The 26,031-nt window shown below is 38.7% G+C and overlaps 1 protein-coding gene and 1 long non-coding RNA gene across 3 annotated transcripts; both read left to right on the forward strand.

Annotated features, from left to right (window-relative positions):
- The first annotated feature begins 1,291 nt into the window (after positions 1 to 1,291).
- On the forward strand, positions 1,292 to 23,356 carry LOC148880935 (ER membrane protein complex subunit 8/9 homolog). Its single transcript, XM_088963046.1, has 5 exons — positions 1,292 to 1,744; positions 1,825 to 1,971; positions 2,095 to 2,154; positions 22,634 to 22,800; positions 22,964 to 23,356. The coding sequence occupies exons 1-5, from the start codon at positions 1,541 to 1,543 to the stop codon at positions 22,992 to 22,994; spliced, it is 609 nt and encodes a 202-aa protein (XP_088819172.1). The 5' UTR covers positions 1,292 to 1,540; the 3' UTR covers positions 22,995 to 23,356.
- Positions 23,357 to 25,061: 1,705 nt separating this feature from the next.
- LOC148880936 (uncharacterized) lies at positions 25,062 to 25,998 on the forward strand. Of its 2 annotated transcripts, none has more exons than XR_016104848.1 (2): positions 25,062 to 25,356; positions 25,448 to 25,998. It is a non-coding gene; the product is annotated as an uncharacterized LOC148880936 (long non-coding RNA). The 2 variants fall into 2 exon arrangements; XR_016104851.1 differs by having other exon boundaries at positions 25,134 to 25,335.
- The last annotated feature ends 33 nt before the right edge of the window (positions 25,999 to 26,031 follow it).

Below are 26,031 nucleotides of genomic sequence, written 5' to 3' on the forward strand. Positions count from 1 at the left end.
GTCAAATTGTGCTACATCAGTTTCCACACTTTCTCTTTTAAACTTTCAAGGATCTTGATCTCACAACCATTTTGTGCATCATCTTGTGGCTAAGTAGTGTTGGATCCTTCATTGTCCTCCACAATACCACATCAATAGTGGATTTGCTAGAACCCCTCTTATCACCAAATGTTTCATTAATAGGTTCTTCATGGTTTTGATCCAGCTCCTTCACCTTTGTATCTAATCCATAGTCATTACCCAACTAGGTATTAAGAGCTTTTGATTCTCATTTTATTCCAGACTTAATGTAATGTAATGTACAGTAGTAATAATTCTCACTTCAACAACAACAATAATAATAATACAAGAAATAATAAATAAAAATAAAATGTTGATAATGAAGTAGTTTTTAAAAATTATCATTTAAATAGTTAATGCTAATTACTTAATTATCTAATTATATAATTATTAATGAAATAATAGTTAGAAATTATTATTATTATTTTATTTATATATTTAATAATTATAAATTATTAATCACTTTAATTAATGATTATGTAATAATTTATTACTATTAACTAATTAATAAAGGTCATTTATTTAAAGATATTTAATAATTCATAATTTTATCAATTCCACTTTAATTAATTATTTATATTCACTTAATTATTATTAAATAGTCAAACAAAGTTCATTTATATTCAAAGTTAAAATGATCAATTGTCATCTTTTAGAACTCAACATTCAAATTTCAGAACATAATTCTTTACATTCAAGCTTCAAAACTAAGAAAAGTTCACCAACTCTAATACACTTCTAAAAGTAATATTATAGTTTCAAAAGCATTTAAACTTCAGACTCGAACAAAGGGCTCGAAGGTAAAAATGCAACTTTAAATACTCTAATACACTTCTAAAAGTTCACCAACTCTAATACATTTAAAGGTAAAAATGCAACTTCAGAACATAATTCTTTACATTTAAACTTCAAAACTAAGAAAAGTTCACCAACTCTAATACACTTCTAAAAGTAATATTATAGAAATTATTATTATTATTTTATTGATATATTTAATAATTATGGGTAGTTTGTTCATTTTATGCCTCTTAATTTTTAACAAAAAGGTCTACTTGTAGATGTGTCAAAAAGTTTGGAAGGTGATTACAATTCCCAAAATTAAAAGAGGTTTCAACAATGGTAAAAACTTCAGTAGAGGTTTCAGCAATTTACCCAAATAGTAATTGAGACAATTACCTCACAGTAACGTCTCACTTTGTCATTAATTCACTTATTGTCAAGGTTCTAAACCCACGTAACCGACCTGATCATGATCGGGTAAATCTTAACCCGATCCAGCCCGGCCCTAGTTGGTACCCACCCGGCTACCCGGATCGAAACTGGTGAACGGTTGAAGCAGTTACAGTTGATCGGAGTCATCGGACATGGCCAGTTTCCGATAATGTACCCCTTCATAGCATCCAACTTCTCACTTCCATTTCATATAATTCTTGACAGTCAAGTAGCTTCTCAGCTGCGATTTGAAACTTCAAAGTGAAGGATGGGTAATGAATTGAAGTATGAGATCGGACAGAGCGCTTACATCAAGCTCGTGCTCCATGCTCTAAAGCACAAGACCTCCGCCATTAATGGCATTCTCCTCGGCCGTTTCATTAACGATGGCCTCGTTGAAATTTCCGATTCAGTTTCTCTCTCTCATTCTCATATCGGTCTTCTTCCAGCTCTCGAAGTCGCTCTACTTCAGGTCAGATCTCTCCTTTCTCTTGTTCTCTATCTAGGGTTTATGATTCAGTAAGTTAATCGATGTGCTTGCTTGATTATCAGATAGAGGAGCATTTTGATGAGCAAGGGTTGAGTGTTGTGGGCTATTATCACGCGAACGAGAGATACGATGATCTCGAGCTGGGAAACTCAGCCAAGAAGATCTCCGATCACATTTGTCGCTACTTTCCCCAGGCTGCCATACTTTTGGTAGGTCCCACTGTGCATTTCTGCCTCAGTGCTTCTGCGTTGGTTTTGGGAATTTTGATCTACTTGGGTTTGATTAGTAGTTGCCAGTTTGTTCCTTGTTGATTTTTATTTTCATTTTTGCAGTTGGATAACAAAAAACTTGAGACAGTACCGAAGGGGGGAGATCGGAATCCTGTTGTGCGAGTTAGTTTTCTCTCTCTCTCTCTCTCTCTCTCTCTCTCTCTCTCTCTTTCTTTTCCCACTTCTGGTGCCCTTGTTTTCTAGCAAACATATAGACTGCACTGTGCACCTACTTTTTTAATTACTTAGAGATCAACTACTTCTGATGTTTTTGTTTCATATTCTACAAAGTTGGCTTCAGGCAGCATTTTATGAAGTTTCTGTGTAACTTAATACGCATGTTATATGGAGTTGAAGGTCCTTTCTAGATAGCATTTGCATGGGAAAATTGTTGCCTTCACCTTGTAAAGGCATTTATACAATCAAGTAATCAACTTTAATAATTATTGGCTTATGAGGATCTTTTATACTTACCCCAATTTGTGCTTAAGTTTCTATTCCTTTTGAATGAATCTTACTTTAAGTCATAATAATGCTTCACTTGCTAAGGCAGAGTCAGTTATAATCTTATAGTTGGGATGGCGAAACAAGATTCATGTTGTTGAACCCATGTAGTTGGGATAAGACTAATGATGATGATGATAATGGCCATGCTGTGTTGAATCAATGGTTCTTATTGAAGTATAACAATGAAGGTGGGAAGTTTGGAGTCATCATAGTATCTCGAAGAAGGAGGCATTTTCATTAGTCAAATTGGTAGTCTACCAACATACTACCTATCCCTTTCAACAGTTCCCAAAGAAGTGGCTTTGAAATTTGAGAAAATCCAGAGGGATTTTTTATGGGAGGGGGTAGGGGGGGGGACCAAAAAGTTTCATTTGGTCAAGTGGGAGAAGGTTTGTAGGTCAAAAGAGGGGGGAAGGTTGGGGGCTGAGAAGAGTAAACTTTTTCAACAAGGCACTTTTAGGGAAAATGGCTGTGGAGATTTGAGCAAAAGGGAGAGAGGGAGGCATTATGGAGGAGGGTAGTGGTTGGGAAATATGGGGTGGTGAGGCTCGGGTGGGAGTCAAGGGAGGTGAGGAGCTCATATGGGATATGTGTATGGAAGGGAATTATGAAATTTGTTGAGTTTGGGCCGAGTTTAAGTTATTGGGCCCAGCGTTTTATTTTTTATTTAAGTTGTTAAGTTAGGAAGTTATTGGGCCTTAGGCCCATTAGTTTATGTTATTTTAAGTTGTGACTGTTCAGTTACTTAAAGTAGCCGCCCTACTAAGGGTATTTTTGTAATATTTCATTCTTTTATTTTTAAGTATATAAATCAAGAGGGGTTGGCGGCCAGATCTATTCAATTCTAGAGACATCCTACTCTCTCATCTTCTCTATTACTCAAACCTTTTAGTTTCTTCTACTTTTCTTCACAAGGCATTCATCTGAATCAATTATCGGCAATTTCTACTTGGTACCAGAGCTGGCCAAAGGTTTCTTGAGCTGCTCTATCATGCAGCCCTAGATCGGCCAACTGCATGGTGATATGAGAGGCTGATCGAAGACCCACAGGTAAACCCAGTTTTTGGATTTTTTTTGTGGATCTGTTTTGTCCTGTAGCTGGTCTAGGGTTTCCCATCAAATTCAGGAAGAACTGGAGAAAGGGGGAGAGTCCTGTTTTTATAGGACTCTTCAATTTTGACCTAGGAAGTGGTGCCCTAATTTTTTAGGGTTCCTTGGAGTTTTCTGAAGGGGGAGGTTCAAGTCCCATTTGTTTTGGAGGCCTCTGGAGGGAGCGACTGCTTCTTCTCTCTCTTCTCCCACTTCCGTGAAAAGGGAATTTTTTGTGAGAGGACTACCTAAGGTTCCAGAAGGGTGTGTGTTGTGCCTGAAAGGGATTATTTCTTTTTTCTTCATCTCAGAGTGATTTTCTAACCCTTTGTTGGGAATAATGGAGGGTCACGGAGTTGAAAACAAATCGGGAAGTGAAACGGGACAAAGGGGAGGAGGTGCCGGAGACCTTTTCGGGGCTGGAACCATCACTACAGTTAAGTTGGATGGTACAAACTATTTAGAATGGTCACAATCTGCAAAGATTGCCATTGGTGCTCGTCGAAAATTGGGGTATATCACTGGTGAGGAAGTGAAACCCGAGACTAACAGCTCCCGGTGGGTACAGGAAAATTATATGGTAATGACTTGGCTATGCAATTCTATGCTGCCCCATATAAGTAAAATGACTTTTTGTGGGCAAATACAATCAAGGAAATTTGGGATGGGGTTGCAAAAACCTACTCACAGAGTGAAAATGTTGCTAGGGCCTATCAGTTGAGGAACCAGGCTATTGCTACCAAACAGGGAGATAAACTTATTACTGTTTATTTTTCGGCCCTTAAAATCCTGTGGCAGGAGATTGACCATCTGGAGACAATGGTTTGGGAAACTACTAAGGATGCAACTGCCTACCAAAAGCTCTTAGAGAAGAATAGGGTTTTTGAATTTCTTGTTGGCCTTAATCTCGAGTATGACATTGCAAGGCAACATATCATTTCCAGGGATAGTGTTACTCTCTCTCAGGCATATGCCTTTATATTATGGGAAGAGAGTAGGAGGAATGTGATGATGAAGAATTCGGGTCTTGAACATTTAGCCATGGTCAGTACTATGAAACCTAAACAAAGTGGAGATCGGGGTGGCAGTGAAATCAGGAAGGAAGATAAGAAGGATTTGATTTGTGGCTACTGTAAGAAGCCTAAACACACGAGAGATACCCGCTGGAAGCTTCATCCTCACCTTGTGTCGAATAAACTCAAAAACAAGAAGGGAAATGTTAACATGGCAGTCGTTGGTGACATACCTGGACCCCCTACTACTGCTACTTTGGAGTTTGTTGTAGCTGCTGCAGTGAGGGCCAAACTTGAGAGATATGGGCAGTTACTAAATCAGCGAGATACAGTCAGCCCTAATCCGTTGTCAGGTGGACAGCTAGGTACAGGTGATTCTGGTGGTGGACATTCTACTTTCTTTGCCCATACAGGTAGTTCACATGCCACTACAAACTATGTTTCTACTTCAGGTAAGGAGGGACCTCCTTGGATTATAGATTTTGGAGCCTCAGAGCATATGACCCATAGTTCCACTATTTTCTCTTCTTGCCAACTCTGCTCTGGCAGAGATAGAGTTTCCACAGTTGATGGATCTCATGTTCCCATTGCTGGGAAGGGGTCTATCAAGATTACTGATTCCATTTCCCTACCCCCGGTCCTTTATGTACCCAGATTGAGTACTAACTTATTATCTGTTAGCAGTTTAACTAAGAACTTGGATTGCTCAGTGATTTTTTCTCCTAGTCATTGTGTTTTGCAAGATCTAGCTTCAAAGAGGACGATTGAGAGTGGTCGTGAGGTGAATGGAATCTACCTTCTGGATGCGCTTCCTCATCATCAGAGTCATCATGTTAGCAGGGATTTTGAGTCAGAGTCTATGGGTCAGATTATGCTGTGGCATAATTGTTTGGGACATTTGTCTTTTTCTTCTTTGTGTTTCTTGTTTCCAAAGTTATTTGAATCTGTTAATCTGTCTAGCTTAGAGTGTGAAAGTTGTCAGCTTGGAAAACAATGTAGACATTCGTTTAAAACTAGTAATAAAAGGTGTTCATCTGCTTTTGATGTTTTTCATACTGATGTGTGGGGACTATACCATATTCCTTCTATGGGTGGCTACCGATATTTTCTTTTATTTGTGAATGACTTTTCTCAGTATTCTTGGATTTACTTGATGAGATCCCGTGATGAGGTACTGTCCTTGGTTCGACAGTTTCATTAGATGGTGCTAACACAGTTTGGAGTATGAGTGAAGGTGTTCAGATCAGACAATGCCAAGGAATATTTTGAGAGGAACCTTGCTTCGTATCTATTAGAGTATGGAGTAATCCATCAGAGCAGTTGTTCTTACAGTTCACAACAAAATGGTGTAGCAGAAAGGAAAAGTAGACACATTGTTGAGATTGCAAGGAGCATGCTGATCACATTTACTATTCCAGTTCAGTTTTGGGGTGATGCAGTTCTCACAACAATCTTTCTGATTAATAGGGTGTCCTCTCGTGTTCTTGGATTCAGCACCCCACTCAACCTCCTTTTTCCTAAGAGGGAGATGTTCCACATCCCTCTCAAGGTTTTTGGTTGTGTTTGCTTTGCTCATGTTCTTGGTCCTTACCGCTCGAAGCTTGATCCAAAGGCAAAGAAGTGTGCTTTTCTTGGGTATGCAGAGAATCAGAAAGGGTATTTTTTCTATAACCCAGTCTCTAGGAGTCGGTATGTTACTATGGATGTCACCTTTTTTGAGTCCACATCTTTTTTCCCGAAGGGTTCTTCTCAGGGGAGTGTTTTGGGGAAGTGAATAGTCTATTCCTCTTCCGGTTCCAGTTCTTGTGTCTGACCCTCCTATGTCACCTACCTTACCACCTCCCCTGTGTCCTATTTCTCAGTGTTACTCACGACAACACCTACGACTTCACAGGGAGGTTGATTCCACTACAAAAGAACCCACATCACTTTCTATCGGTTCCTTGGAGATTCCAGATTCAGCTGACATGGACTCAGGTATTCCTCTTGATCCTTCTAATGTTTCAATTCCTATTGATTCTACTAATCCCATTACAAATGACCTAGACCTTCCTATTGCACTCAGAAAAGGGAAGAGAAAGTGTACTGCTCATTGTATCTCATAGTATCTATCCTACAGTGAACTTTCTCCTTCTTATCGTGCTTTCCTTTCTTCCCTCGACTCTGTGTCTATACCCAAGGGTGTCAGTGAGGCTCTCTCCAAACCTGAGTGGAAAACAGCTATGCAGGAAGAAATGGAAGCCTTAATTAAGAACCAAACATGGGAGATTGTGGATCTACCAGAGGGCAAGGAGACTGTTGGATGCAGTTGGGTTTGTACAGTTAAATACAAGGCAAATGGAAGTATAGAAAGGTATAAGGCCTGACTGGTTGCAAAGGGGTACACTCAAACCTATGGCATTGATTACTTAGAGACCTCTGTACCAGTTGCAAAGATGACTTCTGTCTGGATCCTTCTCTCTTTTGCTGCTACATACTCTTGGCCCCTTTTCCAACTTGTTGTAAAAAATGCCTTTCTGAATGGTTTGGCGTGGGCGTTTGGAGAGCGTCGGGTGGTGACAATGGCTAAACGAGCAATGGAGGTTTGACTCCTCTTCGATCTCCCGGTTTGTTCTAGCTAGAATCAATCTTACGGAATTCGTCTTCCTTTTGATCGGACGACGTCTTGTTTGTGTCTTTGAGGCAATGGAGGTTTGACTCCTCTTCGATCTCCCAATGCAAGAAGAGGTGTATATGGATCTTCCTGTTGGTTTCTACAGTGATGCTGAAAAGGGGAAGGTATGCAAATTGAAGAAGTCTCCTTATGGTTTAAAACAGTCTCTTAGAGCATGGTTTGACAGGTTCAGGAAGACCTTGATTACTTTTGGCTATACTCAAACTCAATCAGACCGTACTTTGTTTGTGAAGCAAAAGAGATCCTTGATGTCAATTCTGACTGTTTATGTGGATGACATTGTAGTTACAGGAAATGACCTAAGTGAGATTGACAATTTGAAGAAGAATATGCACAGAGAATTTGAAATTAAGGATCTTGGGGAGTTGAGGTACTTCTTGGGCATTAAGGTTGCAAGATCAAAGCATGGAATTTTTATTTCTCAGAGGAAGTATGTTCTAGACCTTTTACAAGAAACATGGAAACTTGGAACAAATGCAGCCAATACTCCTATTGATCAGAATCACAGAATTAATGCATCAGAAGGTTAGCTGGTAAAGGACATTGAGAGATATCAGAGACTTGTAGGGCGGCTGCTATATTTATGTATGACAAGACCAGACACCTCCTATGCAGTGAGTGTGGTGAGTCAATACATGCATGCCCCACGAGTCTAGCATTGGGAGGCTGTTGACAGGATTCTTGCTTATTTGAAGGGACACCTAGGTAGAGGCATACTATTTGCTGACCATGGACAATTGAAGCTAGAGGCTTACACATATGCTAATTGGGCAGGATGCCTTGATGGTAGGAGATCTACATTAGGAGTTTGCACTCTTGTTGGGGGTAATCTAGTTTCGTGGAAAAGAAAGAAACAGGCAGTTGTGGCAAGGTCAAGTGCAGAAGCTGAATATAGAGCCATGGCACATGGAGTTTCAGAGCTTCTCTGGATCCGTTCCTTGTTAGGAGAAATTGGTATTGAGGCTGAAGAACCTATGATGCTGTATTGTGATAATCAGGTAGCAATTAACATTGCCCACAACCCAATTCAGCATGACAAAACAAAGCACATTGAAGTGGACAAACATTTCATAAGAGAAAGGGTGACTTTAGGGGAAGTTTGCCTCCCATACATTGCTTTTGATTTGCAGCTTGCTGATGTTCTTACAAAAGGTGTTGCAAGAAACAAGCTAGAGCACGACCTATGCAAGTTGGGAATGTGCAGCATTTACTCCCAACTTGAGGGGGAGTGTTGAGTTTGGGCCAAGTTTAAGTTATTGGGCCCAGCTTTTTATTTTTTATTTAAGTTGTTAAGTTAGGAAGTTATTGGGCCTTAGGCTCATTAGTTTATGTTATTTTAAGTTGTGACTGTTCAGCTACTTAAAGTAGCCACCCTACTAAGGGTATTCTTGTAATCTTTCATTCTTTTATTTTAAGTATATAAATCAAGAGGGGTTGGCAGCCAGATCTATTCAATTCTGGCGACATCCCACTCTCTTTTCTTCTTCTCTCCTCTTCTCTATTGTTGAAACCTTTCAGTTTCTTCTACTTTTCTTCACAAGGCATTCATCTGAATCAGTTATCAGCAATTTCTACTAAATTTAATCAGGACTTCAGAAGTTTAGTTAAATTTAAAGTAGGGGAAGGGCTTAGGATATGGTTTTGGGAAGATGAGTGGCTTGGGGTTGGAAAACTATGTGAGGTGTGTCCCAGGCTTTATAAGTTGACAGATCAGCAAGTAACCATTGATTAGTGCTATGAGTGGATAGGGGAGCAAGTGATTTGGAACCTGAAATTCAGAATACCTTTGTTGGATCTAGAAGTGAAAGAGTGTATTCTTCTATTGGAAAAGTTACAAGATACAAAAATATCCAGAGCTACAGAAGATGGATTATGGTGGAAAGAATGCAGAGATGGAGGATCTTTCTACAGTGCTTTGATGAGAGATAGTAGGGAGTTAGCCCAGATTAAAGGTGTGTTGGGAAACCCAGTGCCCCCAAGGGTAGAAGCTTTTGCTTGGTTGGTGGCGCATGACAGCATCCTAACATTAGATCACTTGAAATCCAGAGTCATACAGTTAGCAAATTGCTGCTATATGTGCAATCAGGAGGAAGAATCAGTTCATCTCTTCCTCTCATGTAGTGTGGAAGATCTTATCTGGAAGTTCTTCTCTTTCCTGTTTGGAGAGAATGTATTTCTCCCTTCGGTTCCAGTAGAGATTTTCTCCAAATGGCTGAAAATCAGAGGAAGTAAGAAAGCTAAAATCCTATGGAGCTGCATCCCATTCGCAGTATGCTGGTCCATTTGGAAAGAAAGAAACAGAAGGATGTTCGAGGACAAGGAAAAAAAGCATTGAGTGTTTGATAGTAGGAGTGGGTAACCTGATTTCAGCTTGGGTTCTCAGCCTTCCAGAGTTTGACCAAGTGAAAAAATCTGATCTGTTAGAGAATTTCTGGGGCAGTTTGGAGCTGAATCCTTGTAGTTTTGATTCTTTTTCAGTTTGAGCTGATTTGTATTTGGTTTGTCAACTTGACAACCATCATGTTGAGATGTACTGCTTCTTTTTACATTTAATAAAAGTTCCTTTTTATCCTTCAGAAAATAAGCTATTATAAGATGAAGAAAATAATAAAACCATATATGAGGGACTTTCTTTGGGAATTGGGGAAGGAAAAAAAGGATCATTTGGTAAAATGGGAACAGGTTAGCAAACCAAAGGAAAAGGGGGCTTAGGGCTAGCAAACATTGCCATTAAAAACACTGTTTTACTAGGCAAGTGGTTCTAGAGATTCCCCTTCAAGAGTGGTAGGCTATGACACAAGGTAATAGAAAGCATTCATGGACTGGAAGGTAATGGTTGGGATGCTGAAGTTGCTCCCCACTCTTCTTCAACTTCTCCTTAGAAAGCAGTTCATGAATTTTACCCTATCTTTCTTAATTCCATCAGGTTTGATGTGGGAAGGGATGATAAATTACGTTTTTGGGAAGACCTGTGGTTAGGGGAGACCCCAATCAAAGACCAATTTCCCCTTCGAGAGTGATAGGCTATGACACAAGGTAATAGAAAGCATTCATGGACTGGAAGGTAATGGCTGGGATGCTAAAGTTGCTCCCCACTCTTCTTCAACTTCTCCTTGGAAAGCAGTTCATGAAGTTTACCCTATCTTTCTTAATTCCATCAGGTTTGATGTGGGAAGGGATGACAAATTATGTTTTTGGGAAGACCTGTGGTTAGGGGAGACCCCAATCAAAGACCAATTTCCTGAACTCTTTGTTCTTTGTTTATAAGGGTGAAACTATGTCTAGATTGGAATCATATTCTCCAACTAGTTTAAACTGGAACTTGGGCTTCAGAAGAGGTTTAAGGGTTCAAGGGAAATGAACTTTCTTCCTTGCTTCACCTGCTTGACATGTTAGGGAAAGTCTTTCTAGACCCTTCCCTTGAGGAGGTCAGTATCACTAGATGGTCTCTTCACATGTTCCTCTTTTCTCAAAGTCCTTGCTCTACCTAATCCTCAAGGGGTGGACTTCCCAATGAAAAAAAAAATTCTAGCAAGTCTATTCCACCTAAAATTCAAGCTTTCTGCTAGGAAATCTTCCTTGGTAAGGTAAATACTTGTGATATGTTGTAGAGAAGCAGGCCTTATGCTTGCCTTTCTCCTCACATGAGCTTCTTATGTAGGGGCAGTGGTGAGACCCTATCTCAGTTATTAATGTCCTATTTCTTTGTCAATTGATTTTGAGAGTTTTTCTGTTCTATTTTTGGGTGTAGGTAAAACCCCCTTCAAGATGTGGTGGGCATTTTCAATCCTATAGGCAAGCAAAGAAAAGAGGTAAAGTTCTTTGGAGAGCTACTAAGGTAGCAATTTGTTGGGTGGTATGAGAAGAAAGGAATAATAGGATTTTCTTTGAGAAAAGGACTCTGGAAGAAGTGATAGTCAACATAAAATTAAAGGCAGTGGTAAAACCAAATCTTCTGTCATTGGAATTTTAAGAGCTTGGACCTGAATAGCATAGTCATCAAGAGAAAAAGATAGAATAAGAGTGGATTAGAAACCCCTAGAAGGCAACAAAGTCAAGTTGAATTTTGATGGGAGCTCCCTCGGAAACCCGGGTATGGCTGGAATAGGAGGGGTAATAAAAAAAAATGCTAAGAGGGGGATTTTAGCCTTGTTTTCAGGGCCATTCTGTATGGGAAACTCTTTTATGGATGAACCATTGACTCTGTTGCAAGGTCTCCAGTTAACAAAGCAGATGGGATTTAGACTGGTTGAGGTGGAAGGGAATTCAAAAATAGTTATTTCATGGGCAAATTGCAACAGTCATACTCCTTGGACCATTAAACATGTGATAAGGGAAGTGCTAAAGATGCAAAGGACATAGAAGCTGAATTTAAGTGGGTTAGAAGTGCAAATGGGTTAGTTGATTCCCTCGCCAAACAAGGGGTAGCAATTGTTTTGGGCCTCTATGTAAATTGGGTTTGAAAGTTGGGGGTGACATTCCTATCACCAAGTTGTACTAACCACCACTCTAGATGCATGAAAGAGCTTTGAGGTAAATCTTATCTAATGCAGATTTGAAAAGTAGAATTATTTATTTATTCTCTTAAAATGCACAAGATACTAGCATGGGAAGGGCAAGCTGAACCCACACTTGGTTAATTGGAGGAAGGTGTGTTGTCCCAAACATGCCGGTTTGCTGGGGGTGAAAATTTTGTGAACACTCAACAAAGCCATAATGTCCTATTAGGCAAATGGCTTTGGATATTTAACAAGAAGTGGGATAGTTTATGGAGGCAGGTGATCGTATCTAAATTTGGGATGAAAAACCATGAATAGGACTTCGGAAGGCGAATATCCACATAAGGCTGTTCAGCATCCTATGAGAGATGGGTCACAAATACAGTTTTGTAAGCTGTCTCATGCACCTGCCGCTTAGGGACTTTAGGGCTGTAATCAGGTCTGATTCAGATTGGATCCAGCCACATCTGAATCCAATCTGTTCTGATATGAAATCTTATTGGATCTAGGGCTCGGATCAGATTTGGGTTTAATTAGAGTCTACTTTATATTTCTTTGAAATAAAGAAAAAACAAAAAATCAAAAAGAAGTTGTTTACTTATTAATTTATATAATAAATTTATATAAATATGAAATATTGAACTTAACTGGACATGGGTCTTAATTGGATTGGGTGGAGCTAAATTCACATCCAATCTAATTATTGTTGAAAAATACAAATCCAATCCAGTAGTATAAAAGGATCATATGAATCTAAATAATTAGATCTGATGTCAAATTGGGTTTTAGACTTTTGTAGTTGATTGACAGCCCCAGAGGCATTCCCCTCCATATATTTGGCAGTGAGTGACAGAGAGGCTTTGGCCAATGACTGTTTTGAATTTGTGAATGGTGCTGTTGTGTGAAACCCTGCAATTAGGAGAAATCTAAACAACTGGGAATTAGAACCCATGGTCGAGCTTCTGTTCACAACCCAAGGCATCATTCCTCAACTAAGGGCAGATGATAGTAAAGTGTGAGTTTGGGAGAACTCAGGCTCCTAAGTGAACTCCTTTTTTCAAGAAGCTAGACAGCTAACCTATGAATGACTTCCCTCATAATTAGACCCGGCAAAAAGTTGACCCAACCTGCAAACACGACCCAACCCAACCCGAAAAAACAGGGTTAGGGTCTCATATTTAGCTACCTTAATGTGAGAATGACCCAACCCAACCTAACCCGAAAAAACTGGGTTGGGTTGGGTTGGGTCATGGGTCAACCCGCTGACCCAATTGTCATGGTGTAATTGGGACTATTTATGCATTGTTAGAAGTTTCCACTCTTTAATTTTTTCTATTTAGTCTTTACTCTTTAAATTGTTAAATGTTCAATTTTTTTATTTTATATTTGGAATTTTAAGGTTAATTTCTTTAACTTTGGCATTTTCATATAGTTTTTTTTTTTTTTGTAAAGTTTAGTTATTTTTTGGGATGACCCGAATTGATCCATGGGTCAACTCTAACCCGAACATTTAGGGTTAGGGTCTAGCATTTGATAACCCAACCCGAAATTCAGCCTGACCCGAAATCAACCCAAACTGTCTTGACCAAACCCGAACCCGACCCACCCACCCAATTGCCAGGTCTACTCATAATCTCATATCAAGTTATGGCGGGCTCATGTACTGTCCAAAGTTTTTTCTTTTTTGGAGGGGGGGGGGAGTGGACTGTAGTACAAGGAAAATGCCTCACTAAGGACAGTCTCATTAGGAGATGTATGGCATTGGATAACCCACTGTGCTCTAGAATTATGAAGATGAATAAGTGAACTGCATCTTGTATTGTTACTTTGCTAGGCTAATTTGGGTGCTATCCCTCGGCTTATTTAACTAGAAGGGGTGCTTCCCAGAGTTGGTGGTGCAGCTGTTGAGAGCATGGCAGCTAAGTGATAAAGGCAGAGTGTTGTGGAGAATCTTCCACTAGTGACTTTTAGAATACTTGGACTGAAAAAAAAGAATGTATAGAAGTCATCGTGTGCTCTTGGTTATCTACTCATAAACTGTTGGGAAAAATTTGAGACATCTTCACTGTACAGTCCCTCGGTGTACACAGGGACTTTTATGCTTTTTTTTTTTGTTTTTAGCAAGTATAATACGTCACTGTTAAAAAAAAATACTCCACTGTTTAGAAAAAGATCTAACCTATAATATTTTTAAGAAGAAATTGATGTACTTAATCAGTAAGTAAAATTGGAAAAAAGAACATGTGGTAGAACTGTGCTGTCAATTCAAAGCTTCATTTAATTGATTCTTCAAGCTTTGTGCTTTCAAAATTGTCTTAATGTGTATTCATGGAACATCAAAAATTTCCAAAAAGTGCTGAAGACTGTCTAGTTAGCGATGTTGGGATTCTATAACTTAAGACTAATCTCAGGTTTGAAATAGCTTTCAGCCTTTTGTAGGTCCTACAATGAAGAATGTGGATATAGTTTCTGTGGGACATATCCTAACCATCAATCTGAACTACAGTTTGTGAAGTTTGACTTCAGATAGTGGAGAAAGTGGATGGGATTATGCATCTCCTTTACTCCCTTGTGAAACTGTTAATCTCTTAAAGGTCTTTTCTAGGAGATAGGATTAGCTGAACATAATAGCTGTTCAGCAGGCTGTGGAACCACTAATAACACTCCACTCCAGTCATAAAATACATGGGGCCCACAACCATTCAGCCACTCACTGTGGTATCCATGTATTTTATCACTGGGTCACTGGCGTGGGGTGTTATCTGTTGAGAGTATAAGGGCATTTATGTCCTTTTACTTGTTTTGTATTTGGGTGCCTATTCAAAGGCCCATTTGTAATTTCACTTAACATTCTGCTTTTCCTCAATCACATCAGGTATGACCTAAACATGGGGAATAAAGTAAGACTTTGGGAAGATCTTTGGGTGGTTGAAAATCCCTTGAGGATCTCATTTCCCTCTTTGTTTGCTTTATCATCTCTTAAGGGTAAACCTATTTTTGACTTCTTAATTCCTTCTCCCTCGCTCTTGGGGTTTGGGTGGAAATTAGGATTCCAGAGAAATGTTAGAGACTTAGAATTGATTCATGATCCTTCTCCCTCGCCCTTGGGGTTTGGGTGGAAATTAGGATTCCAGAGAAATGTTAGACTTAGAATTGATTCATGTGTCCAATCTCCTTTTGTTGTGGGGTGTACCTTGACTGCAGTAGAAGAGGCACTCAAATTTGGACTAGTCATCCTTCGGGGATCTTTAGTGTTTCGTCCTTTTTTGAAGCCTTGACTACCCCACAATCCCCTTCTGTCTCATTCCCAGTTAAGGAAGTTTGGAGCCGTCCTGTCCCCACCCCCACCCCCCACCCCACCAAGTGGGTGCTTTTTGCTGGGAAGTTTACCATGGTGCAATCAACACATGCTTTCCAAAGGAAAAGACCTGGCTGGTACTCCAAACAGGTGTATCTTGTGCAAATTAGATGGTGAAATTGCCTTTCATCTTTTCATTTATTGCCCCTTTGCAGGTCATATTTGGGAAAGAATTTTTGAATTTTTTGGTTGTAGGTGGACTACTCTGAGAAATTTGGATAGGCTTTTTGATCCATCTACCTTTTAGGTGGCCAAGGAAAAGGGGGGATGATGTGGAGATGTACAAGGGCTATTGTATTATGGTTGATTTGGAAAGAAAGAAATCTCAGAATTTTCAAAGGCAAGGAAGATGTGTAGATTTTGTGCTCAACAACGTGCTGGTGAAAGTAGTGCATTGGGTAAAAACAGTGAATTTGTTTTCTGAATTTACTGTTGATGACTTACAGAAATTGGAGGGTGATTGCAGGGTCGTCCTCTTCCAAGAAAAAACTTACGCAACAGTGGGATCCACCAACACCTGATTTCCTTAAACTGAATGCAATGGTAGCAGTATTGGCAATCTAGGCCCTTCTGGAAAGGAGTGTTATGAAATGATAAGGGATAAATTTTGAGGTTGTTCTCTGGACCATGGGGAAGGGAATTCCACAAAGCTGAGTTGGAGGCAGTTTTGTTTGGCTTACAAAAAGCAATGGAGTTAGGCATTCAGAAATTGGTAATCGAAGGGGACTCTAAAGTGATCTTAAGCTGGCTGAGAGGAGAAGAGTCCTTAGTGGTTCAGAAATGAGATAAAAAAAAAAATTCAGAAGACTGTCAAAAGATACACAAATATCAATCCGGTGGATTCCTAGGAAGTATGTTGTGAAAAATCAAGTTTTTGATTTTCTTGCTGGACTGAATGCTGATTATGACTTCACCAGGCAGCATATCTTTTGTGCTAATATTTTGTCACTCTCCACAACATATTCTCTAGTGCAGAATGAAAAGAGTAGGAGGAATGCCATGATGCAAGTACCTGTAGGTGAGCACACAACTCGTGTCCACAAAACCCAAACAGAGTTCTAGTAAACCTGAAGAGGTAGTTTATGAATATTGCAAGAAGCTGAAGCACACCAAGGATAGGTGTTGGAAACTAAATCCCCACCTAAATCCTGAGAAGTTTAAAACTGGAAAGAAGTTAAATGCTCATTAGTCATGATTCTCAGACTCATATGCTTGAGGGAAATTCTTCTGCTCAGGAATTTACTCATGACATCTCTGGTGTGATGGAAAAATTAAGAGGCATCTTACTCCATCTTGAAAAGAGCAGGCTGCCTACATCTGCTGGTTCACATACACCTTCTAATGCCTTTGCAAAATTAGGTACTGCACTTGTGTGTCATCATGCCCCATCCTCTAGCTCTTGGATAATTAGCACAGGAGCCAGTGATCATATGATTGGTATTCCTTCCTACTATACCACTTATAAACTTTTTTAGGGAAAGGTAAGATTACTGTTGTTGATGGATCTCAAACCCCACTCTTAGATTTGGGTGAAGTTAAACTTACCAACAACCTTTCTCTAAAATTTGTTCTCCATGTCCCACAATTGCATAGAAATCTCTTATATGTTAGCTCACTTACAAAGTCTCATAACTCTTCTGCAACCATCTTTCCATCTCATTGTGTCTTTCAGGATCTAAATACGGGGAAGATGATTGGCAGTGGACATGAAGCCAATAGAGTTTATCTTCTTGATCAATCTCCAAAGTTAGGGTTAATGTATCAGTCTGAGTCCTGTCATGATGAGAAATTAAGGCCACGTTTGGTTCAATTCTCATTCTTTCTCATTCTTACTCAAGATGAAATTCTAAAATGGACAAGAATGGGCAAAAATAGATAGAACGAGAAAATATTGGTATGAACCAAACACTTTTTTCCTAAAAATGAATTCTTCTGACTGCTAAGTGTCCTATGTTGCTTATTTTCATTCTTAAAAAAAAAATTGTAACGGTATTCATATACTGCCAACCTAGGTCTCTAAAACCATTGGCATAGATGTTTACTAGTGGATGGTCGGTAGTCAATGTCTGTCGAGGCGAGTTTCCACGGTAGTCTGCTAGTAAATATGGTTGTCAATTGGGCTGGATTTGGTCCAATCTGGTCTAATCCAATATTGGTCCATTTACAAATGGACTAAACCAAATCTAGTCCAAATCCATACAAACCAAGTCCAGTCTAGTCCAAATAAAATGTAAATGGATCGGATTGGGTCCAATCTAATCAAAATAGAATCAAACACCAAAGTAACATGAGAAATTCATAAAATATATATAAAAACTACAATACCTGTTGCAATCCAATCCAGTCCAATTAAAATGCAAACGAATCGGATTGGGTCCAATTTAAATCCAAAGTGAATGAATATAAGTACTTTCGTAAAAGTGCTTTTGTAAAAGTACTTTTATAAAAGTGCTTTCATAAAAGTGCTCTCATAAAAGTTCTTTCATGTAAAAGTACTTTTGTAAAAGTGCTTCCATAAAAGTGTTTTTATAAAAGTGCTTTCATAAAAGTGTTTTTATAAAAGTGCTTTCATAAAAGTGTTTTTATAAAAGTGCTTTCATAAAAGTGTTTTTTGCCAACTTCAGTTTTGACCGATTTCAAATTAAACAAGGGTTTAACCTCATGATCAGATTATTGGGAATTTGGTTTAGGCCCAATTCAAACTGATAAGAATATGGACCAATTTATTTTGGCTTTGCCCAATCCAATAATTATAACGGACCATCCAAATCCAATTTGATAAGGTTTGGATCGGATTGGATCCAATCCAAAACCAGTCCATTGACACCCCTACTAGTAAACCTCTATGGCAACACTTTTGTAGGCAAAGTTTCCTCAAAGACTGAAAAAGAGCAAGATGGGGCATGATTATTTTTCATGCTGCGGGCTACTCATTTTTTGTGCTATGGGGCTGATTTTTCATTCTAAAAAGAATGTGGCCTATGGCAAGAATTTCATAACCAAACATTCTAATGTTATTCATTCTTGCCTAGAATGAACAAGAATTAAAAGAATGAGGCCCAAAGCAGTGAACCAAACATGGCCTAAGTCAATTGAATTTGTGGCATCACCGTCTTGGGAATGTACCTTTTGGTTCCTTGAAGTTTTGTTTCTTAGTCTGTTTAAGTCCTTGTCTAGTTCTAGTCTACAATGTAAAGTCTCTCAACTATCAAAGCAATGTAGAACCACATATTTTTCAAGTAACAATAGAAGTAATGTTGCTTTTCATTTAATACATACTTGGTTGTATTTGATGAAGAGTCGTGATGAAGTTCCTTCAATTATGAAAAGATTCTTCAATATGGTGAAGACACAATTTGAAAAGAAGATTAAGATTATCAGATCTGACAATGTCAAGGAATACTTTGAGAAGCACTTACAAACTTTCCTTGAAGAGGAAGGAGTAATTCACTAGATTTCTTATCCTCATACCCCCAACAAAATGGGGTATTAGAGAGGAAAAATAGACATGTGGTTGAAGTTGCTAGAGGGTTGTCATTTCGGATGTATGTCCTAACTCGGTTTTGGGGGGATGCTGCACAAACAACTATATATCTTATTAATAGATTTCCCTCGCAAACACTTCATCTCCAGTCTCCTCATCAACTCCTTTTTCTTGATGAGGATACCCTCCATCTTCCTCTTAAGGTCTTTGGGTGTGTCTACTTCATCCATGACATGAGTCCTTCTAGGTTAAAATTTGATCCAAAGTCTATAAAGTGTGTCTTCTTGGGATATTCTTCAGTCCAAAAAGGGTACCGTTGTTATGACCTTTGCTCTGGAAAAAGGTATGTGTCCAAAGATGTTACATTCTTTGAGTCTACTCCCTTCTCCTCCTCTTGTCCTTCTATTCAAGGGAGAATGTTAGTGAAGATCAGACTCTTTTAGTATGCCGATTCTTGCTTCGGCTGCAACTGATGTTGTTAATCCGTCTTCTTCTCCTCCGCCTCCCTATGGTGGTAGTATCCTCTTGTACCTCCTCCTATTCCTCGGTCTTGGCACCAGTGGTTCGTCAGACGGAAAAAGAGGATGACTCTAGAGATTGAATGTCCATTACAATCCGGCATCCTAGACTTAGGTAATTTGGATTTTGAACCTGTTCCTATTTCTGATGCTTGTGTTGAGTCTGTTACTAAGCCTCCTAGTGTGGATTCTAAACTTAACCCTCCTATTATAGTTCATAAAGCAAAAAGGACATGTGCTAAATATCCCATCTCAAATTATGTCTCTTATAATACCTTATCTCCCTCTTATTGTGCCTATATCTCTTCCATTGCTTATGTTTTTATCCCTCGTATTGTTATTGAGGCAATGCAGTTCCCTCATTGGGATGTTGCTATGAACTAGGAAATGGAGGCACTTGAAAAAACCAGACATGTGAAATTGTTTCTCTTCTAGAGGGAAAAGTTCCTATTGGATGTAAGTGGATTTACACGGTGAAGCATAAAGCTGATGACTCAATTGAAAAGTATAAAGCTTGGCTTGTGGCAAAAGGGTACACTCAATCTTATGACATTGATTACTAGGAAACCTTTGCTCCAGTAGCCAAGATGAATTCAATCCGAGTTATCATGTTTCTTACTGCCCACTACTCTTGGCTCTTGTATCAAATGGATGTTAAGAATGCTTTCCTTAATGGCGACCTTTAGGAAGAAGTTTACATGAAACGTCCTCTAGGAGTAGACATCCTTGGGAGTGAAGGAAATGTTTGCCATTTGAATAAATCCCCTTAAGGCCTTAAACAGTCCCCTAGAGCTTGGTTTGGCAAATATAGAAAAGCTGTCTTGAAAATTGGCTTCTCATAATCTCAAGTTTACCATACCTTGTTTATCAAGAGAGCAAATGGAAAAGTGACTATGTTGATAGTTTATGTTGATGATATTGTTATCATTGGGGATGATATCTCTAGAATTGCTGAATTGAAGTCTTTTCTTGCTATTGAATTCGAAATTAAGGACCTCGGAAACCTCCGGTATTTCCTAGAGATTAAGGCTGCAAGGTCAAAGAGGGGCATTTATATTTCTCAGAGGAAATGTCCTTGATCTGCTTTAGGAGATAGGAAAATTTGATTATAAACCAGCTGAAACTCTAATTGATCCCAATCATAAGTTGGGAGTTGATGATGGAGATCTGACAAAGGTGTGTATCAAAGACTTATTGGTTGCCTTCTCTACTTAAGTCTGACAAGACCAGATATAGCATATGCTATGAGTGTGGTCAATCAATATATGCATCAGCCTAGATCATCTCATATGCAAGTAGTGAATAGAATACTTGCCTATTTAAAGGGATGTCCAGGAAAAGGGATATTGTATTCTAATCATGGACATATGAAGGTAAAGGCCTATTCTGATACTGATTGTGCAAGTTCTATTGATGATAAGCGGTCTACTTCTGGCTATTGTAGCTTAGTGGGTGGTAATGTTGTATCTTGGAGAAGAAACAATCAGTCATGGCCTTATTGTTATTTTTGATAAAAAAAAAAACAACTAGTCGAGGCTCGATGTAGTGCAGAGGCAAAGTACAAAGCTATGGTTCATGGAGTTTCCAAATTGTTGTGGATAAAGAACTTGTTGGGCAGAAACGGGAGTGTGGATTGATACTCCAATGATATTATATTGCGACAATCAAGCTGCCATAAACATAGCCTACAATTCCGTTCAACATGATCGTACAAAGCATATAGAGGTTGAACGACATTTCATTAGAAAGAGTCACTAGTTGATAGATTTGTTTACCTTTTGTGAGGTTTGAAGATATTGGCTGATTGTCTTATTAAAGGTGTCCCCAAATCAAAGTTTGACAATAACTTGAACAAGTTGGGCTTGGGCATAACAGATATCTATGCTCAGCTGGAGGGGGAGTGTTGAGAGTGTAAGGGCATTTATGTCCTTTTACTTGTTTTGTATTTGGGTGCCTATTCAACGGCCCATTTGTATTTGCCTCTTCTTCTTCTTCTTCTTCTTCTTCTTCTTCTTCTTCTTCTCAGTGCAAATCAGGACCCATTTATTAAGATTTTTAAGTGTCATTGTTCCTAGTAACTTACTCATATATTCATTATTGCTAGTTAAAGGTTTTTGTGGGAGCCGGTGCTTTTTTGTAGAACTTCTTTATTCCATTAACTGGTCCATCTAGAAGGAAAGGAATAGGTAATTTTTTAGAGGAAAAACCTCTTGGAAGGTCAATTGAAAGGGGAGATCAAGATGTTGATATTCTTCTGGAAATTTCTGCAGCGCACATCATTTTTTTTTCTTAAAAACTTTTTTCCTGATTGGTAACTGATCAAACTTTCTTTAGAAAAAGAATAAGAAATAATACAATAGATTGAAGAAAAGAGGGGCCATTGCTTGGTGCAATGGTAAAACCTTATGCTGACTAGTGTGAGAATGTGGGCCTTGAATCTAAGAGTGGTCACTCACTCACTTTGTTCAAAAATATGCCAAAGCTTAGGTTCATATCCAGTTCACCCCTCCCAAGTCCAGGGATAGCTGGGACCAAATAAAAGGCAGAAAAAATAGTGCCAGCCCCTTGGGTAATTTGTTACCCCAATTTGTAATATGTTAATACATTGGGACTGGGCCTACCATGACAGTGTGCAATTCTATACAGGGCTACATCTTCTGTGCAAGCTGCAGGTTTCAAATCAATCTTTCTTTACTCATGCCATCTATGGCTTCTAAATTGTTCTTTAGAGCTTTGTTGATTTTAAACTTTTATACTTACCAAGGTTAAAAGTACGAATATGATGTGCCCCATATTGGGCAATCATATTGTACCTTTTGGTGCCTGATATGAAGAAAAAAATGAGAGTTTTGGTCAAACAAAATGCTCGATACACAAATTCTATGCATCAAGTGTATTGATACTTTGAACCATGGTCTTGACCAAAACTCTTATTTATTTTTTTGGTGTTAGATTTTGAAACGGGCATTATGATATTGTCCTTTAACATGCAAAATTATTAAAATCTGCTAAATCCCTTTAAATAGTGTATTGGGGACCATAAGATACCAAACAATACGTGTATAACATCAATATTTTGACCCTTGGATTTCATATTGATAATAGCTGTTCCTTGTCCTTTCAGTTCTTTAGATCTAATTAAAAAGGAGGAAGAGGATTGTGACCAATCCAAAAAGAAACAAAGCATAAAGAGGATGTATGGGTGGGGTGTATAAGCCAAACATTGCAACTTTCCTCGCTCAGGGCAGGGATAAGACATCAATGAGTTAATGGCTTTATGCTGGGTAATTTCATTTGCAAGTTAGCAACTAAATTGTTGGTTTGGCTTGTGGAATTTAAATTATCCAAAAAAAAATCTGGTTTGCCTTGTTCTCTTAGACCATAGTGTGCTAATTCATGGTACTAAGCAAGGCATGTGTTATTGAACTAAACTGATTTTTTTTTGCTCCCCATGGACCAGCTTTATACGAGAGATGCATCCAAGAGTTGGAAGCAATCTGGCTCTGATGGAAATAGCCGATTATCCATCAAGGAGTCCTCAGCAAACATACTCTTGTTGGATTATATTTCATCTGAGAAATGGAAGGATATTGTGGATTTTGATGACCACCTTGATAACATTAGCAAGTAATTACTCTTTCCCTTATCATTCCTTGCGATTTATTTTTTTATCAATAAAATCCCTTGCCATTTTCATTAAGTAGGTAATTTGTCCCATTGCCTTTGGTCTTTCCGTTGCTTCAAACTTTGATGAAACTGTGCTTCTGAAATTTTTATTTTGTGCTTGCAGGGACTGGTTGAACCAAGATCTTTTCAAGTAGTACACTCGAGTCATTTTTTTAAATGTCTTCTGCTCTTATTATCAACACTGCAAATTGTTTGCTGCATGGGTTTGCTTGTGCTGGATTGGGAGGACATAATGATTACTGACAAAGCGAGAGTTATTACAGGCTTAACGGAGCTCTTGGCCTATGTGGAGGGAAAGCTGCCTAAGAATGTTCTTGATCAGAACCGGTTGTATATTTCCCTTCCTTTAGACAGTAAGCCCAGAAAGATGATCTTCTCTATATCAAACAGCGAGTGGTGGCATTGATCCATCATTTTGAACATCTGTGCTCTTTCAATATTTAAGAATTAAGATGCAAAAATGAATGAAATGCTAGGAAGTTACCAAAGGAACAAAGGCAAGTAACCTATGGTGTCGCTGTGGGCTTTGATTAGTTCTGGATTTGCAGTTAGCTGTGTTTTCGTACCTTTTCCTTCAAACCAAACACAACCTTTAAGTGTTGGATGTCATGGTAGTCATTGCCCAATTGGTGTGGTTTTACTAGTACTTTCCAAGCATGTTTAGAAAGTTGAAGCCATGGGCCCCCTCTAGGTCAAATACGATATATCTTGTTTTATCCTACACATGCACGATGTACGGGCAATGTTATCACTGTCGACAAGGAATTATAACACACCGGATCCTGACATTGTTCTTTACATCGTATTGTAAAGAAATGGAAGGATAGTGAATTGTTCTTTACATGTTATTACAATGGGGGCATGTTATGCCAGTCGGATTATTTAATGAGCTTGCTGCAAGATGGACATGTATAATTGGCAACAAAACCCAATCATGAAGTAAACAAATTAGTGGTGTGGATTCTCTCTGTTACCAACCCAGAGCTATCGTTAATGAGCCAAATCAGTTTGGACTTTGGAGCACGAAAGGATCCCATGTTTCTTTTCCCAGTCCCCAACCTAATATGTTTTACTACTACTACATTGTGAAACAGGTTTTGGTGCAAAAGACGAGTCCGGGCCATCGTATTGGAAAATTGGGTTGGAGATTGGAGGTTGGCAACTTGGTATGTCAATTTATAGGCAAAATTACTAGGGCATTTATCACAGAAAAAGAGAATTTTACAATGAAAGCAGAATAGAAGTAATAATTAGATTCTATGATTCTATCCTAAAAAGACTTTATTTCCTTGATGAATTCTTCAAAATACGTACTTCTCCTGTCTGCTGGGTGGGACTCCAGAGTTTGGCCCCTTTCCCTACTTTGTCATTTCTTTTAGCTGTCTCCTCAATTTTCAGGACCTTCAAACGAGGCATCTCCTTTCCTCCCTTTTATATGTTATATATAAGAATTAAATAATCAATCGAATTCAGATATTTATCAAATGGATTTAAGTTATATGTGAATTTGACCAATTAGATATTCGAATTATCCGAATTCAATTCAATTGTATCAATTTTGAATTCAAATTCAGATTTTCAAATACCATTGACCCCCCTAACTGAGGGAAAATTATATGGAAGTAACTGATCATTTAATGTCATTATGCCAAAACCCCATTTAATGTGGGTATGGAGGTGTACAAGGACGTTCCTTTGGAGTGCATGGTTGTAACAAGATACAAGAAGTTAACCCCCATCATGAACTTGTTTCAATGAGAATGACGCATTGGATTGCCACTAGAAATGGATTCAAAGAAATTTCCAGTAATTTCATCTTTAATGGGGGCGATTTTTACTAGCTTTACTTAACAAAGGAGGCCATCTCATATATATAGTTTGCACCCAGTAGTGGAAAGGCCATGTTCAACTTAAACAGATGTGCCCCAAGAAACCCAGATGATCTAAGTATTAAACAGACGTGTTCTTGATGGACAAGTTCTTTTCAGTTATTGATGGACAAGTTTTTAAAGTATCTATATGATTTAGGAAATTGACTAACTCTACCTTGACTATATCCTTAAAACCTCCCTTACTGTTAATTTTCTGTCCACTCCGTTCATATGTGACATCACGTGATTGATACATTTTTTAAAATTTCTAAAATACCCTTTTATGATTCCACTCTATCTCCGTCTCCGTCTCCACCTCCATCCGACTCCGATTCCAATTCCGTCTCCCTCTCCCTCTCCCTCTCTCTATCTCTCTTTTCTTTCATCGTTCTCCATCCCCAACCAAATGCAGATCCCCTCCCTCTTCTCTGACTTATTTTCTGGCCAAAAAAGTCGCCATCAACTCACATCTAGAAGTTCATTCTTCCCACTAATCTCCTGGTTATCCGATTCAACATTGTAACTCAAGGGCAAGCGATCCAAGACAAAGAGTGATCGAAATCCTTTAATTTGTTGCATCGTCTCAGGATGAAATTCCGACTAGGTAAGGCTAAAATCCTTATAGGTAAGCTCCATTACTTACTACATCTTCCATTCAACGAGTATTTTGTTATGCTAATGAAATGGATGTGCAAGTGATGATTTGGAACAATTAGGTCGAGATTTCACTAGCATCAAAACAGAGAGCGAACAAGGAGGGGATGGAGATGAAGACACGAGATTTTTCTGAAACAGTGGCGTTAGAGAGAACTAGCTACTACTGTGACGGATTCAAAACAGTTGTTGGAAGAAGGTTTAGGGATTGGGCACCAATGGATGCCTATGAAGCTACAAGGATTATCTTCCTGAGAATGCCATGGGACTTCTCCTTATTCAAGATCACGGAGAGGAAATTATCTGGGACTTTGTGGTCCTAAAGGAACTGGGACTTTCCACAAACACCCCATCGACGCCATAATCTCCGTTCCTCTCCAGCAGCTGCTGCTTTTGCTGTAATGGTGGGGATTAGTGGCTGCTCTGGTTCAGTTTCAACAGTGATTGTGGAGAAAGAATAGGGGCAGTGGAGATTGAAAAAGTGTAGGAGGGTAAATTTGAGTGAAATTTTGAGGCAAGTTTCAATGTTTTTTGTGCACTGAAATCATAACTCAAATGGATTTTATTTGGAAATTTTGAAAAATAGTAAATTTGATACTATATTGTTCTCTGTTAATGCTTAATGTAGGGTACTTTAAGACTATGT

The sequence above is a fragment of the Nelumbo lutea genome, chromosome 1, assembly GCF_056320005.1.
Source record: "Nelumbo lutea isolate HS-2025 chromosome 1, American lotus-T2T, whole genome shotgun sequence".
Taxonomy (NCBI): Eukaryota; Viridiplantae; Streptophyta; class Magnoliopsida; order Proteales; family Nelumbonaceae; genus Nelumbo; species Nelumbo lutea.